Source organism: Pongo abelii, chromosome 21 (assembly GCF_028885655.2).
Source record: "Pongo abelii isolate AG06213 chromosome 21, NHGRI_mPonAbe1-v2.0_pri, whole genome shotgun sequence".
In the NCBI taxonomy this organism is placed as follows: Eukaryota; Metazoa; Chordata; class Mammalia; order Primates; family Hominidae; genus Pongo; species Pongo abelii.
In genome coordinates, this window is record NC_072006.2 from 68,093,576 (window position 1) to 68,110,846 (window position 17,271).

At 59.1% G+C, this 17,271-nt stretch overlaps 1 protein-coding gene and 1 long non-coding RNA gene across 2 annotated transcripts; one reads left to right on the top strand and one right to left on the bottom strand.

Annotated features, from left to right (window-relative positions):
- Nucleotides 1-2,064: 2,064 nt before the first annotated feature.
- Nucleotides 2,065-4,385, top strand: LOC134760776 (uncharacterized). The gene is made up of 2 exons (XR_010138735.1): nt 2,065-2,209; nt 2,622-4,385. It is a non-coding gene; the product is annotated as an uncharacterized LOC134760776 (long non-coding RNA).
- Nucleotides 3,458-16,590, bottom strand: STMN3 (stathmin 3). Its single transcript, NM_001134019.1, is given in 5 exon segments — nt 3,458-5,140; nt 5,731-5,922; nt 7,381-7,556; nt 7,838-7,933; nt 16,493-16,590. Coding segments are annotated over 5 exon segments (543 nt in total). The 5' UTR covers nt 16,512-16,590; the 3' UTR covers nt 3,458-5,080.
- Between the last annotated feature and the right edge of the window lie 681 nt (nt 16,591-17,271).

Below are 17,271 nucleotides of genomic sequence, written 5' to 3' on the forward strand. Positions count from 1 at the left end.
GTAATCCCAGCTACTTGGGAGGCCAAGGCTGGAGAATCGCTTGAACCCAGGAGGTAGAGGTTGCAGTGAGTCGAGATCATGCCATTGTACTCCAGCCTGGGCAACAAGAGCAAAACTCTGTCTCAAAAAATAAAATAAAATACATTCACAAGGCCGGGCACGGTGGCTCACGCCTGTAATCCCAGCTACTTGGGAGACTGAGGCAGGAGAATCGCTTATAAGCTGGGAGGTGGAGATTGCAGTGAGCTGAGATCACACCACTACACTCTAGCTTGGGCAACGAGAGTGAAACTCCATCTCAAAAAAATAAAATAAGGCCAGGCATGGTGGCCCACACCTGTAATCCCAGCACTTTGGGAGGCCAAGGCAATCGGATCACGAGGTCAGGAGTTCGAGACCAGCCTGGCCAACATGATGAAACCTCGTCTCTACTAGCCTGGCCAACATGGGGAAACCCTGTCTCTACTAAAAATACAAAAATTAGCCAGGTATGGTGGTGTGTGTCTGTAATCCCAGCTACTCAGGAGGCTGAGGCAGGAGAATCGCTTGAACCCAGGAGGCGGAGGTTGCAGTGAGCCAAGATCGTGCCACTGCTCTCCAGCCTGGGCGACAGAGTGAGACTCCATCTCTAAATAAATAAATAAATAAAATAAGAAAATAAAATATGTTCACAAATCCTTTGACATTCCTCACCTCAAAAGCTGGAACCCAACTCCCTCCTAAGCATGAGTCTTCTCAGTGACTCACTTCTAACAGCAGAACTTATGTGGCTCCCCACACCCAGAGTATATTGGGTTCCTCTCACTATCCCCCCACCCAGGTCGCTGGCTCTGGGTCCCCCAGAGCCATGTTTCAAGGACACTCAGGCAGCCCCTGGATCGTCCATGTGGTGAGGAATGAAGGCCTCCTGCCTGCAGCCTCGGGAGGGAGCCTTCTCAGAAAAGGATGCCTCACCCCCTGCCCAGCCTTCAGATGGCCAGGACCTCATCCAACGTCCTGACTGCAACATCATGAGAGACCCCGAGCCAGAAACCCCCAGCTTTTGTACTCCTGACTTACGGGAACTGACAGATAATGTTCGTTGTTAATTAAGGGGTGACTTGTCACACACAATAGGTCACTAAACAGCTCTGTCTGGCTTCCCAGGAGGAGCCTGCCTTTCCTTTTCTTCATGGGAAAAGTGTGATCCGTTTGTGAAGGAATGTCCGCCCCCACTTGATGCCAGAGGCTCCACATGGTGGCTGTCACAAACTCCGTCTGCCCTCAGTGCCTTGCCAGGCCCCCGGCCTGCGATCAGCTTGGTCTTGTGGGAGGCCAAGGCCCACGTGTGTTTGTGTGTGGCATGCGTGTCTGCGTGCCTATGCATGCCGAGGATACAGGGACGCCAAATACAAATGCTTTCAATGTTGTATGTGGCACACATGTGTCTGTGTGCCCAGGATACAGGGATGCCAAATACAAACTCTTTCTTTTTTTTTTTTTTTGAGATGGAGTCTCACTGTCTTCCAGGCTGGAGTGCAGTGGCGCGATCTCGGCTCACTGCAAGCTCCGCCTCCCGGGTTCACGCCATTCTCCTGCCTCAGCCTCCCGAGTAGCTGGAACTACAGGCGTCTGCCACCACGCCCAGCTAATTTTTTGTATTTTTAGTAGAGACGGGGTTTCACCGTGTTAGCCAGGATGGTCTCCATCTCCTGACCTCGTGATCCACCCACCTCGGCCTCCCAAAGTGCTGGGATGACAGGCGTGAGCCACCGGGCCCGGCCTACAGACTCTTTCTTTCTTTTTTTTTTTTTTTTTTTGAGATGGAGTCTCACTGTCTTCCAGGCTGGAGTGCAGTGATGCGATATCGGCTCACTGCAAGCTCCACCTCTCGGGTTCACGCAATTCTCCTGCCTCAGCCTCCCGAGTAGCTGGGACTACAGGCGTGCACCACCACACCCGGCTAATTTTCTGTGTTTTTAGTAGAGATGGGGTTTCACAGTATTAGCCAGGATGGTCTCGATCTCCTGACCTCGTGATCCGCCCACCTTGGCCTCCCAAAGTGCGGAGATTACAGGCGTGAGCCGCTGTGCCCGGCCTACAAACTCTTTCAATGTCTTTCTTTTCTCTCTCCTGCCATCTTCTCTCTTGCAGATTTCTTGTGTCTCCACGTCTTCCCCAGCTGAGTCCGAGGTCCTGACTTGCCCACGCTTCCTGGACTGGAGGAGAGGTGATAGCAAGAGTTCCTTCAAGCCCAGGAATGCCACCAGGGCTACCCCGGGAGAGGAGGAAGCTGGGTCTCTCGGGGTTGTGGGGACCAGACACCCTTCTAGGACATGGACTCAGCACAGAAACTCTAGACATCCACTACAAACACATCTCCCTCCTAACGGGGCCCCTTGGGCACCCCAAGTGGCTGTTTGGTGGGACAGGCATGTCCACCAGTCAGAATATCTTTATTTATTTATTTATTCAATTTTGAGAGAGTTTCACTGGAGTGCAATGGTGCGATCTCAGCTCCCTACAACCTCCGCCTCCCAGGTTCAAGCGATTCTCCTGCCTCAGCCTCCCACGTAGCTGGGATTACAGGCGTAAGCCACCACGCCCAGCTAATTTTTTTTTTTTTTTTTTTTTTTTTTTAGATGGAGTCTCGCTCTGTTGCCCAGGCTGGAGTGCAGTGGCACGATCTCAGCTCACTGCAAGCTCCACTTCCCACTTCACACCATTCTCCTGCCTCAGCCTCCTGAGTAGCTGGGACTACAGGCGCCTGCCACCACGCCCGGCTAATTTTTTGTATTTTTAGTAGAGACGGGGTTTCACCATGTTAGCCAGGATGGTCTTGATCTCCTAACCTCGTGATCCGCCCGCCTCGGCCTCCCAAAGTGCTGGGATTACCGGCCTGAGCCACCACGCCCGGCCCAGAATGTCTTCTTACTTTTTATTACTCCGTCCCCCATCCTGGGTCCAGACCTGTGACCGTGAACAACCAGCTGTCCAGGGGTGAATGGGGTGAGTCCACAGAAGAGTGGGGTGCAGCCCCAGGGGTCTCATAGCACCCGCCCCCATGTCAGGAAGTCCCACAGCCTAGAGGCTCCAGCCTCAGATGCATATGTAGGCCCTGCCCTTTCCTCCTGAGCAGCGGGCCACAGAGTTCTGAACAACAGGAAGCCCCTGAGTAGGGAGGGCAGGGGAGCCCCCCCCCAGGCGCACCCACAGCAGCGGGCCCTGCCACCCCCCACCCTGACGCCTCACCCCTTGGATTCCAGAGAGGAAAGTGGGCTTGTGTGTAGTTTACATGCTCATATCTTAAAATCACCATTGTCAATAGAACAATTCATAATCATGATGATAAAATAAGATTTATAACCAGCTTCAGTCTGGAGATACACATAGAGCAGATCTTCACTCCCAGATAGGGAGCCCGCAGCCGCCCCCGACCCCACAGGTGCAGGACACACACAGACAGTTCAACCATGTCTTAAACACACAGGTGTTTATTTAATTGTTCATTTGATTTAATTTTTAAGTTCACTTTACTACGTGGATGAGATGGGTGCATATTACACTAGGCTTTCGCTATGAGAGCTGCCACAGTGAGGAGTATCCCAGCCCTCAGTTCTGCTTCCCTTTCTGAGTCCCACAAAAGCCACATGTGGGCAGCCTTGGGTTCCCATCCCAGCTGGCTGCTCCCTCTAGGGCTGTCTTGGTGGGGAGAGGGAGATGGGGCAGTGGGTCCCTGCTGACCCCTAAGCCCTGCAGGGGTCAGGATCCGCCCGTGGTCCCTGGTGTGGCTCTGGAAGATGCCGGCAGTGCCCGGCCAAGGCCTCCCGCAGGATGGAAGCTGAGGGCCCTGGCTCTGGGTCCTAAGAGAACTCAGCCGCCCCCTTCACATTTTACAGCAAGGGGCCGGGCAGCAGCTTTGGGATGGGGCTTCCGTGGAGAAGTGGGAGATGCTGCAGTGGTACAAAACCTCCCCCACCGCCGTCCTCCAGCTGACCGTCCTCCAAGGCCAGCACTGGGCATCCAAGGGAAACAAGGAACCCAGCCCAGAGGGTGTGGGCAGGAGAGGCCTCGACCCACAGCCCCCTCTGGGTGCCAAGTGGGAAGGGTGTGGGGGCTGGCTTGGGAACCGTACCCACTGCCCTTCCAACACCTGGATCTGTGGGCAGCGGTCCCACAAAATCCCCCTTGGGGCTCCCTGAGGAGGACTTGTGGCTGCCACTTCCACCAGGACAGAGGGCACAGGAGGGGCCCAAGGGCTCTAGGGTGGGTCTTTCAGGGACATCTGCAAAGCCCTGGTGGGGAGGGGTGGCGGGGCTGTCCCACGGAGGCGCTGGGCCAGAGGCTCTTTGGAACGCTTGCACTTCTGAGTGGGGGACTGTCCATGCTGCCCACAACCTCTAGACCACGGCAGCCTGCTCATGGGTCCCTGGCAGAGAATGTCCACTCCCCAGAACACTCAGGGCAGGCCCCCAATTGCAGGCTTCCAGAAAGGCCCAGGGTGTCCACCTCAGGCCAGGTGGTCTCAGAGGACCCCTGTGCAACCACATTAAGGAGAGCTGCAGCCCCCACCCACCCACCTACCAGTTCAACAAGCTCGGCCTGCACACGCAGGCTCCCAGGCACCATCACCCCCCTCCCTCATCGCCCTTCCCTCATGCGGAGCCCCTTCCCCATGGAAAGACAGCAGGTACTGTAGCCTCGCCTGTTGGCCAGGGGCGCCGGCTCAGAGGACCTGCCCTGACCTGCACATGCTGACCAGACAGCCCAGCGTAAGGACCCGCGATCCCACGCCACCGCCCTGGGTTTACCACGGTCACCACCGCCTCTCTCACAGGGCCCCCGGGGGACCCAGCCGCGCCCGGCCTGGTGTCTGCACCGAGGGACCGCGTCTCACGCCCGGCGGCTCCTGCAGGGGAAGCCGTGGTCAGCGACTCACCACGAGGACAGGGCAGGGCGGCTGAGTGCGGAAGAGAAGCATGAAGCTGGGGGCGGGGGTGGGGGAGGAGGAACAAAAGTTGCATCTAGACAGAGGTGAACGAAACAAAACCAAAACCCGATCGTGCTCTGTCGCAGTATGGGCGCCGCCCGTCCCGGGCCCTTAGCCCGACATCTCCTCTCGCTGCTCCTTGTTCCTGCGCACCTCGGCCGCGTGCAGCTCCTGCGGGACAGGGGGCGGGAGGGCCTGAGGGCGGGGGTGGCTTGGGGCGACTCCGGGAACCCCCCAGGCGCGCAGGCCGTGGCGCCCTGGCACCCGCCCGGCCTCATCCGGGCTGGCCTCCGGCAGGACCCTGAGTTGAGGGGGCGGGAGCACTGGGGAGGCGCACAGCAGGGCCGGGGACCAAGGACGGGTTTCCTGGGGGCTGGCTGGGCCCCGCTTCTAGCTCGTACCGGAGCCGAGCTTCCTTCAGAGCACTTTCAATATAATGAATTTAGCCATCTATTACTGCGGCTAGTTACTGTCCCGCCAGGACCAGACTCTGGACCTGCTTCGTGCGCTGCTGGGGACGCCCAGTAAACACGGGATGAGCCCCCGACCCCCACCCCAGCTCAGCGCCTCGGGGTCCGCGGCCCCGCTCTGCGCCCCACCGAGCTCCGCCCGAGCCCCGCCCCCGCCCCTGTTTGCCGCGAGCCCCGCCCCACCCCCGTCAGCTCCGAGCCCCGCCCCCGCCCAGAGCCCCGCCCGCTGTTTGCTGCTAGCCCCGCCCCCTGCCCGCTCCACCAAGCTCCGCCCCTGCCCCGCCCCCGCACCTTCTCGCGCAGCCGCTCGCGCAGTGCGGCCAGGTGCGCCTCGCGGATCTCCTTGCTGAGCTCCATCTTGTAGTTGAGCTTCTCCTCCGCCTGGCGGCTGAAGTTGTTATTCTCCTCCAGTGCCTTGTGCAGCACCTCGCGCTCGTGCTCGCGCCGCTCCGCCAGCTGCTTCAGCACCTGCGCCTCCTGCGTCTGTGCGGGGCGGGCGGGCGCGCGTGAGCGACAACCCCGGGCCCTGCCGGGCCAGACTCCTCCCTGCTCTCCGCCTCCCGTCCGGCGCCCGCTCGCCTCACCTGGCGCCTCCACCTGCCCAGGCCTCGGTGGGTGCCGGGACCCCCGGGCGCTGCCCTAGGAACCCTCGCCTGCCATCCGGCCTGTGGTCTGGGCAGGGCCAGGGGGTCGCGCTCCGCCGCCCCCGCCCCCGCCCCTGCCTCGCGCGCGGGTCCTGCGGTCCTGGCTGCGCCCAGGACCCCCGCCGTGCCCTGCCGCCACTGCACACTATGCCCTGCGCGTCTGCCCCTCCAAGGACCAGCAGCAGGAAACCCTAAACTTGTGGGCGGTCTCTGAGCTTTCTCTCTTCCTCAGACATCCGCCCACTGAGCAGAGTAGCTGCTTGTTACACACCGGGTTCCCAGCTCCCAATTAGGTGCCCAGGAGCGGAGGAAGGGTCCCCAAGGATGCTGGGGAAGGGGCCGGCTGGTGACCCCTGGGAGGAGAGCAGGGCAGCAGGACCCGCACCCACGTGCCAGTCCCTGCTAGTCAGCCCTGTGAACCCTGGTCCCTGGTCTCACCGGGAAGGGAACGGAGCCGCTTCCCCTGCCCAATGCGTCGGCCTCCAGGGTGGCACTCCCAAAAGGACATTTTTATCTCTGTTTCAGTCTCAGAGGGGCTGGTGGGAGGGGAGGCTGCAGGGAGGGGACCTGGAGCCCACACCCACCTCTCCCGGGGCCCCTCAGCCCTCCAGCAAGCCTCAGGTCTTCACATATGAGGCCCTTCCTCCAGCTTCCCTGTCTGGGAGAGGGATGCCCCACCCGATGTCCCCAGGGCCCATCTGGGGACCACCCCCTAGCATCCTGCAGGCCCTGACAAGGGTGCCTCCCACCCTAACCAGAGGCTCCTGCTCCTTCCAGTTGGCCGCCGCCTCGGAACCCTTCCTCCTCTCCATCCCATTCTTTTTTTGTTTTTGTTTGTTTTTTGAAATGGAGTCTGCCCTGTCGCCCAGGCTGAGGAGTGCAGTGGCACAATCTCAGCTCACTGCATCCTCCACTTCTTGGGTTCAAGCAATTCCCCTGCCTCAGACTCCCTAGTAGGTGAGATTACAGGTGTGCACCACCATACCTGCCTAATTTTGTATTTTTAGTAGAGATGGGGTTTCACCATGTTGGCCAGGCTGGTCTTGAACTTCCAACCTCAAGTGATCTGCCTGCCTCAGCCTCCCAAAGTTCTGGGATTAGAGGCATGAGCCACCAGGCCCGGCCTTTCCCCATCCCATTCTTATCTCTCAGGAAGAGGCCCAGGGAGCCACAGCCCCTCCTGCTCCAGGCCAAGGCACTGACCAAGCCTGCCCGGGAGCACCCTGCGTCTTGCAGGCCCTGTCCCCGTGGGCCCCTCCGTTGAAACTCCTGGGGGGGGGGGTGGAGGACTCCTTGCCTTCCTCCGCTCCTCGGCTGCCTCCAGCCGCTTTTGCAGCTCCTCCAGGGAGGTGTCCTTCTTCTTGGGTGGGGAGGAGAGCATAGGGCTCTCTGGGGACAGGTCAGAAGGGGACTTGAGGATGACCTCGAAGCTCTGGCCAGAGGCCCGCTTGTCCAGCTGCTTCACCTCCATGTCTGCAGGGCAAGACCAGAGTGGAGCTTCAGAGGCCCGGCCAGAGCATGGCGTGGGCTGAGCAGGATGCTCCCAGCACACATCCAACCCCAGGGCTGGGCGAGAGGGGGTGGCTGCTCCCGCTGGAATCCCAGGCTTCAGCCCCCAGGATGGACCCCTTCCCCCTAGAACCTCCCTCTCCAGAGGCAGCCAGGACGGGAGTTCAGATAAACTGCCAGAGGCCGGGGGAAAGGCGAGGTGGGCAGGCACCGCAGGGCAGGACAGGCGGCAGCCGGGCACTCACCTCCGTACTGGTAGACGGTGTTGGGGTGCGGCTGTGTGTAGAAGCAGGAGCAGATGAGCGACAGCACCGACAGCTCCTTCATCTTCTCCTTGTAGGCTGTGGGCACAAGGCTGGGCTGAGCAAGGGCCACTTGTGCCTTCCCAGCTGGGCCACCGTTTTTCTCTCCCCATGGCTGCCTCTGGCATGTCTCCGTGAGACACGGAGCTGCCCAGCACGCTCTCTTGTGTGTCTCCACACCGCCGGCCCTTTCGTCTCTCCAGCTGTCTCGCTTCCAGACGCTGGCGCTGTCTCCGTGGTGTGTCCCCTGCCCTCTGCCTCTCCCCGCTTTTCCTCTCTCTCGGCATTAATGTCTGTCTTATCTTCCACACTGACTTGTTTCTCCATCCTTCTCCTGCCTGCTGTGGTCTGAATGTTTCCATTACCCAGAACTCACGTGTTGAAATCGTAACCCCAAGGTGCCGGTGTGCGGACGTGAGGCACTGGGAGGGAATTAGGCCATGAGGATAGAGCCCTCCTGAGTGGCCCCAGAGTGGGGCTTCAGAGAACTCCCTCACCTTCCATCGTGTGAGGACGCAGCCAGAAGACGCCGCCTGTCTATGTACCAGGAGGCGAGACCTCTCCAGGCACCGACTCTGCTGACACTTTGATCCTGGACTTTCTGGCCTCCAGAGTGGTGGGAAATAAGTTCCTGTCGTCTATAAACCACTCAGTCTCAGGTACCTGCCCACACTGACAAAGTGGCTGCCCCTGCCTGTCTGGGTCTCTGTTTACCTTCTGTCTGTCTGACTCTGTCACTGTCATTGTATCTTTCTGTGTCTCCGGGGGTAGCCCCTGACTCTGTCTTTCTCCCTGAGTGCATCTTTCTGTGATTCCTTGTCACTGTGTGTCTTTCTGACCCTTACCTCTCTCTGCCCCGCTACTTCTCTCTCCCCTCCTCCTCCCTCCCGCTCCTCACCAGCTCAAGCAGGCAAGATTAACTCATGACGGGACCAGCACAGATGCAAACCCTCTGTGGGCAGCACTTTCTTGGCCTGTAAACCTGGATGAAGCCCTCAGACCCTCCTTTTTCCTTCCCAATCATTGTGTGGTCACCCTGAGATGAAACCAGGCCCTCCTCCAGGCACATGCTCTCTGCCCATCTAGGGCTGGGCTTGGGCCACTGATGCCACCAAGGACCAAGAGAGGGAAGCTGTCCGTTCAGCACCACAGCCAGCCCTCTTGCCCATTCAGGTCAATCAAGTGCCCATCAGCCAGTGTCCCTGCTGCCCAACCCAAACCAGAAGTAAGCCGGGCCCCTGTGGCCCTGTGCCCTGTCAGGGGAAGAGGAAGGCGCCTGCTCTCACAGTGAAAATAATTTAGCTCTTTTGGTCTATTCAGGGCGAGCCTCACTCCTAAGCAGACACGCTGGCCCGGTTTCTCACTAGTGCTCAACAAACCTCTTGGCTGAGTGCAGTGGCTCATAACTGTAATCCCAGCGCTTTGGGAGGCCAAGGCAGGTGGACACCTGAGGTCAGGAGTTCGAGACCAACCTGACCAACATGGTGAAACCCGATCTCTACTAAAAATATAAAAATTAGCCAGGCGTGGTGGCAGGCACCTGTAATCCTAGCTACTTGGGAGGCTGAGGCAGGAGAATCGCTTGAACCTGGGAGGCGGAGGTTGCAGTGAGCCGAGGTCGCGCCATTGCACTCCAGCCTGGGTGACAGTGTGAGACTCCGTCTCAAAACAGAAAGAAAGAGAGAGAGAGGAAGGAAGGAGGGAGGGAGGGAGGAAAAGAAGAAAGGAAAGGAAGACAGACAGACAAGGCAGAAGTAATCAAGCCTTTCATGGTGAGCTGGGTCTTCCTGTGACAGTGCAGTGGTCTGTCCTGATTGAAATTTCCTGGTGACCTACACTTTTCTGGACAGAGCCCAGGAGGGTGTAAAGAGGAGCAGAAAGGAATCCCAGGGTGGGCAGGCCCGCGTGAGAGCCTTTGGGGGAAGGAATGAACCTTTGAGCCAGGAAGCAAGGCAAAGCTACCTGTCTTGGTCATTGTCTTCGGGGAGGGATGTGGAGGGGGACCAGGTGGAGGAGCCTCACAGGGGACTTTGACCTGACTTGTCAAGTTTTCTTTTTTCTTTTTTTCTTTTTGAGACGGAGTCTTGCACTGTTGCCCAGGCTGGAGTGCAGTGGCGCGATCTTGGCTCACTGCAAGCTCCGCCTCCTGGGTTCACGCCATTCTCCTGCCTCAGCCTCCCGAGTAGCTGGGACTACAGGCGCCGCCACCACGCCCAACTAATTTTTTGTATTTTTAGTAGAGACGGGGTTTCACTGTATTAGCCAGGATGGTCTCGATCTCCTGACCTCGTGATCCGCCCGCCTCGACCTCCCACAGTGCTGGGATTACAGGCGTGGGCCACCGCGCCCGGCCTCCCAAAGTGCTGGGATTACAGGCGTGAGCCACTGTGCCTGGCCGTCAAGTTTTATTTTTTGACACACAAAATCCATTCATGTATTTTTTGTGTTATTAAAAGTTAATCTATTTTATTTTAAGACAGAGTCTTGCTCTGTCGCCAGGCTGGAGTGCAGTGGCGAGATATCAGCTCACTGCAACCTCCGCCTCCCAAGTTCAAGCGATTCTCCTGCTTCAGCCTCCCAAGTAGCTGGGACTACAGGCGCCCACCACGCCTAGCTAGTTTTTGTAGTTTTAGTAGAGATGAGGTTTCACCATGTTGGTCTTGATTTCCTGAACTCACGATCCAGCCGCCGTGGCCTCGGTCCCCCACAGTGCTGGGATTACAGGTGTGAGCCACTGCGCCTGGCCTACTTTATTTTTTAGAGAGAGGATTGTGCTCTGTTACCCATGCTGGAGTGTAGGGCGTAGCTGTGCAGTTCACTGCAGCCTTGAACTTCTGGGCTTGACTGATCCTCCCATCTCAGTAGCTGGGACTACAGGTGCACGCCAGCACACCAGTTTTTTTTTTTTTTTTTTAATCTCGGCTCACTGCAAATTCCGTCTCCTGGGTTCAAGCGATTCTCCTGCCTCAGCCTCCCAAGTAGCAGGGATTACAGGCACATGCCACCACGCCCGGCTAATTTTTGTATTTTTAGTAGAGACGGGGTTTCACCATGTTGGTCAGGCTGGTCTTCAGCCACCGCGCCCGCCCGGCCCACACACCAGCTTAAAAAAAAGAAAAAAATAGCTGTGGTGGCTCATGCCTGTAATCCCAGCACTTTGGGAGGCTGAGGCAGGCAGATCGCCTGAGGTCAGGAGTTCAAGACCAACCTGGCCAACATGGCGAAATCCTGTCTCTACTAAAAATATAAAAATCAGCCAGGCGTGGTGGCGGGCTTCTCTAATTCCAGCTACCTGGGAGGCTGAGGCAGGAGAATCACTTGAACCCGGGAGGTGGAGGTTGACGTGAGCCAAGATCAAGCTACTGCACTCCAGCCTGGGAGCAAGACTCCCGTCTCAAAAAAAAAAAAAAAAAAAAAAAAATCTGTAGTGGTATGGAGGCTGGGCACGGTGGCTTACGCCTGTAATCCCAGAACTTTGAGAGGCCAAGGCGGGCAGATCATGAGGTCAGGAGTTCGAGACCAGCCTGACCAACATGATGAAACCTTGTCTCTACTAAAAATAACAAAAATTAGCCGGGCATGGTGGCAGGCACCTGTAGTCCCAGCTACTCGGTAGACTGAGACAGGAGAATTGCTTGAACTCGGGAGGCAGAGGTTGCAGTGAGCTGAGATCGTGCCACTGCACTCCAGCCTGGGTGACAGAGTGAGACTCCGTCTCAAAAAAAATATATATATATATATACACATACATATATATACACACACATATATATATATAGAGAGAGAGAGAGAGAGAGAGAGAGAGAGAGAGGGAGGGAGTAGTGATGGGTCTTGCTATCTTGTCCAGGCTGATCTTGAGCCTCCCAAAGCCTCCCAAAGCACTAGGATTATAGGTGTAAGCCACAGTACCAAGCATATTAAAAATTAATTTTAAACAAGAGGATGTGATGAGGGAGTTAGAGGGTGTGCCAGCCATATGTTCCATAGCAGCAGGTCAGGAGACATTGGGGACATTTAGAGGAGCTGACGAGGTGGCCAGCCCTGTGCTCAGGAGGATGGGGGAGGGAGAGCGCAAGAGAGAGTTTGGGCTGGGGCAGAACGCACCTGGGTCCTGAGGGAGGATAAGAAGGCAGGGACTTGGCCCCTCCAGGCCTGACTCTGCCAGCAACCAGCTCCCTATCAGCAGACTCCAGGCCCCTACCCTTCAGATCATCCTTCCTTATCACACGTCCAAAACTCTGAATGTGGCCAGGTGCAGTGGCTCACACCTGTAATCCCAGAACTTTGGGAGGCTGAGGCAGGAGGATCACTTGAGAACAAGAGTTTGAGACCAGCCTAGGCAACATGGTGAAACCCCATCTCTACTAAAAATACAAAAATTAGCCGGGTGTGGTGGCACACACCTGTTGTCCCAGCTACTCAGGAGGCTGAGGCATGAGAATCACTTGAGCCTGGAAGGCGGAAGTTGTAGTGAGCAGAGATTGCGCCACTGCTCTCCAACCTGGGCAACACAGTGAGACTCTGTCTCAAAAAACAAAAACTGGAATGTGTTTACCATAAAGGCCAGAAAATGTGATTAACAGCTGCTCGAAGCCCCTGTCTGCCCTAAGCCTGAAATTTTCACCAAAAAAAAGATCTGTAGGCTCATACAGAGGAAGGACAAACACCAGGGAGGCTCCCTTCCAGTTTGCTTCACCTCAGCAAGCAGACGGCTGGCAGCAATTTGGGGGCAGGTGTGAGCACCTGCATCATCAGGAAAGAAGGGGTACGGTGGGGACGCTGGTCAGACCTCTCACAGATCTTGGCTCTGCCCAGGAGACATGTGTCCAACTGAGAGGTGAGGAACTGGGTTCTGCAGCTGCAAACACAGGCACGGCTCAGCATCTGATGGCCACAGAGACCCCCTGGCTTGGCTTCTCCCAGCTGGTGGCCCATGAGGAGCTTCTATCCCAAGAGAGTGTCCCTCAAGGAGCAAGTGGGACCAGGCACCCACAGGACGGAGCCTGGGAGTGAGGCCTGCCCTGTGGTCTGGCTACAGGGAGGAAGGGCAGATTGGAGGGGGCAGGACAGCAGGTCAGGAATTGGCCAACTCTGGAGAGAGCAAGCAAGGGGAAGTCTGCGCACGGGGCAGGGCTGGCCAGGGGCGAGGCAGGACATTGGACCAGTATTTTCAGAGCTGGTGAGGCTTAAAGAGCATGTCTACTGCCTCTTATTGCAGAGGGAGGATGCCGAGGCCCAGACCCATCCAGGCCACCTCTCCACAGACACAGCTGGTGCCAGGGAAGCCCCTCCCAGAGCCTCAAGGCATTGCTCCCTCTCTCTTTCTCTCTCTCTCTCTTTTTTTTTTTTTTTGGGACGGAGTTTTGCTCTGTTGCCCAGGCTGGAGTGCAGTGGTGCAATCTCGGCTCACGGCAAGCTCCGCCTCCCGGATTCACGCCATTCTCCTTCCTCAGCCTCCCGAGTAGCTGGAAGTACAGACGCCCGCCACCACGCCTGGCTAATTTTTTGTATTTTTAGTAGAGACGGGGTTTCACCATGTTAGCCAGGATGGTCTTGTTCTCCTGACCTTGTGATCCGCCCGTCTCAGCCTCCCAAAGTGCTGGGATTACAGGCGTGAGCCACCGTGCCTGGACCTTTTTTTTTTTTTTTTTTTAAGATGGGGTCTCACTCTGTCACCCAGGCTGGAGTGCAGTGATGCGATCTCGCCTCACTGCAACCTCTGCCTCCCCAGTTCAAGTGATTCTCCTGCCTCAGCCTCCCAAGTAGCTGGAATTACAGGCACATGCCACCATGCCCAGCCAATTTTTTGTATTTTTAGTAGAGATGAGGTTTCACCATGTTGGCCAGGCTAGTCTTGAACTGCCCACCTCAGCCTCCCAAAGTGCTGGGATTACAGGTGTGAGCCGCTGCGCCCAGCCCCTCCCTCTCTTTTGACTCCCTTCTTTCTCACCACCCCCTCCCCACCATCTTTCCCCTTCACTGACTTCAGGGAGTTAAAAACAATTCTCGCCATAAGCTGGGCTGGTTTTGTCTCCCTGCTTCTCTTTGTACTAAACGTTAGATACCGAGGAAATGCAGATTGGCCTTTGGATGATTCATGAGCAGGAGTCAGAAAAAGGCACCAGGTTGGCCTCAAGCAGCAGGGTATAGTAGTGCCCGCTCCCAGCGTCACACCTCACACCCGCCCCTCCCGCTGCCCAGGTGGATGCCCTTATCAGCTCTCCTTCTCCTTCTCCTTCTTCATCTTCTTCGTCTTCCTCTTCTTTCTTTTTTTTTAATTTTTTTTTTTTTAGAAAGAGTTTCTACTCTTGCTGCCCAGGCTGGAGTGCAATGGCACAATCTCAGCTCACTGCAACCTCCCTCTCCTCGGGTCAAGCAATTATCCTGCCTCAGTCTCCCAAATAGCTGGGATCACAGGAATGTGTCACCACACCTGGCTAATTTTGTACTTTTAGCAGAGAGGGGGGGTTTCACCATGTTGGCCAGGCTAGTCTCGAACTCTTGACCTCAGTTTATCCACCAGCCTCAGCCTCTCAAAGTGCTGGGATTACAGGCATCAGCCACCCTATCAACCTCGCTTCTACAGAGGTGGAATGGAGGCTCAGAGAGGGCAAGCGTTCCACTCAGCATCACACAGCGTGCTGGGTGAGAGCCCAGTCATGAGCCTGGGCCTGACTGCAGGCTACTGTTGGGAGCTCACGGAGGTGGGGGATCTGTCCAGAACTGAGAGGCCAGGGGACTGCAGTGGCCTCTGACCCCTGGAGGGCCCTGGAGGCTGCTGCCGGCTCCCCCCAGGGGCAGATGGAGGTCACTGTCACCCAGGCTGCCTCTCATGGTGCCAGGAGCACAGCATGGCAGGAGCCACCAGCCGATTTGCCTTTCCCTGGGCAGGAAACTCAGAAATGTGGCTACCACAGTCAGGCTGCCTGACGTGCGGTGAGCACTCATCTCTTAGCAGGCAAGCAGCCAAGCACCTTTCCTGAAATATTGAGGCCTCAGAACAAGCCCCAGGGGAGGTGCCAGCACCGTCATCTCCACCCAGATAAGGAGACCCAGGTCCTGAGAGGTTACGCAGCTGGGACAACACCACACAGCTGGAGGAGGTCAGACTCTGGGTTGCAGAAGGAGAATGTGAGCAGAGGCCGGGATGGCCTCGCCCTCCCAGCTCAGCCCCAGGAACCAAGCCCATGCGGAGGGACCATCAGGGAAAGGCTGTCAGGAAGGGCAGGAGGCGGCCCTGGAGAGGACAGAGCTGCCCTCAGGGGCAGGAGGGGAGTCCCCTCCGCTGAGAACCCCCCCAGTATCCCCGGGGGTGTCCGGGAGGAGGCGGAGGGAGGAAGCGCAGATGGACAGGACTCCCAGATAGGGTGGGGAGGTGTGGTCCGTGACACACGGTCCCCTCCTGGCAGGTGCTGAAGTCACCTGGAGCCTCCAAGCCCATGGGGCCTGAGGGGCGGGGTCAGGTCGGGCACGCGTGGGTGGGCGGAGTTCTGCGCCCCGGGTCAAGGCAGGCACTGGGGATAGAACCAGTCAGCTCGGGAGAGGGACCGCGGCGACCCGTCCCGGGGGCGTAAGAAAAGGTGGGAGGGAGTGCGGCTCGTGGATGGAGGCGGCGATGGGAAGGAGGTGGGGCCCTTCGTCCTGTCCTCCCGAACGTCGAGCGAAAAACGAAGCGGGTTCTGCGGCCTCGGGGCGGAGCAGAGCGTTTCGGGAAGGGCGGGCCCAGCGTCCTCGCGCCCGGCAGCTCCCCTGCGTCCGGAATGCGCCCCCCGCCTGGGCCTGCGCCCGCCCCTCCGCCTGAGCTCCGCGCGGGACGGGCCGGGAGGCCGGGGTGGGCGCTACCTTCGAAGGCGGTGGGTCGGCCCCGCGGGAGGTGGAGGGGGCGGGAGGGGCGGACCCCTCTGGTCTCGGGAGGGTTTGGGAATCGCAGTCGCCCCTCCCCCATCCAGACCCCGCGGCGCAAAGGGCAGTGGCTTTTCTGGCCAGAGCAGGTGGCCCGGGCGTCGCAAGGGGCGGTCCCCGAGGCCGCAGCGGTGTGGGGGGAGGGCGCGGTCCCCCTCACTCCGGGCTCGGCCGTGTCTGGCCCGCCCCCCTCCTTCAGCGCCCCCTCCAGCCCCTGCGCTGCACTGGCGCGGGGAGCGCCGGGTTCCCGGCTGGGGCTTTGGCAGAGGGTCCCGCCCTCTCCCCGCCTTCCCACGAAGGCTCTGGCGGACCCAGATCTCGGGTCGCCGGACGCCCCAGGGACTCCACCCGCACATCGCGAGCGCGCCCACCCGGTCACGAGCCCACGCCCGGGTCTCGGAGCCACCCTGCGGCAGTCGCGCCCTGCGTGGCACGCGGCTCCCCCAGGGGCGAGGCGCCCCCGCCCGACGTCCCGGTCCCGAGCCGCTCCCCCGCGCGGCGCCTCGCAGCTCAGCGCCCCACCAGCCCCGCCGGCGCCGCAGAGCCCAGCCTCGGGCGGGTCGGGCCCAGGCTTGCAATGCGCAGGGTAGGAGAAGGGAAAGCGGCGTCCGCAGCCGGCCGCTGCCCCAGGCGAGGCCCCACGAGGCCTCTGCTCAGATCCCGCCGCCCCAGAAAGCCCGCGGCCGGGGAGCCTACCCGAAATGGTGCTGGCCATGGTGCTGGCGGCGGTTAGGCCTACAGAGGCTGGAGAGGCGCAAGTGGCGGCCGGAGCTGCAGACGGCTAGTGCTGCAGTGCCGGGGAGGGGAGGAGAGAGGAGTGGAGGGAGCGAGGGCGGGCGGGAGGCGGGCGCGGCGGGAGAGAGAGAGAGGGAGGGAGACAGAGAGAGAGAGAGAGAGGGTTGGGGGAAGGAGGGGGGGAGGAGAGAGGGGGAGGAGAGCGGGCAGGAGAAGGGGGGAGGAGGGAGGGAGGGTTGGGGGAAGGAGAGAGAGAGAGAGACTGCGGGGGCGGGGGAAGGAGAGAGAGAGAGAGACTGCGGGGGCGGGGGAAGGAGGGAGGGAGGAAGAGAGAGAGGAGCAAGCGCCTGGCTGCGGATGGGGCCGCGGCCCTCAGAGGGAGAGAGCGGAGGAGGGGGGGCTACCCGAACTGCAACAAGACCCCGACCCTCCAACCGCTCACAGCGGGACAGCTGCTTCCCCAACTTGGCTTTGTGAGGCCTGAGAGTGGGGTGGGGGTGGAGATGAGCCCCCATTCCGCAGGGCAGGCGGGGCAGGGGCAAGGCCGGAGGAGCAGGTCCCACCCATGGGGTGGGACCGCAGAGCCCTTCGCCGCCAAGGCCGCTGTAGGCTGGGCTGGCGCCAACAGGGTCCAGGTCTGTGCCTGCCGTCGGAGAGGATGCCACAGCCACAGGGGTGGGCGCTGGCCTGGAGGCCTCCAAGGGGAATCTCCTGTGAGCCCAGGGGATGGCAGGATCTGA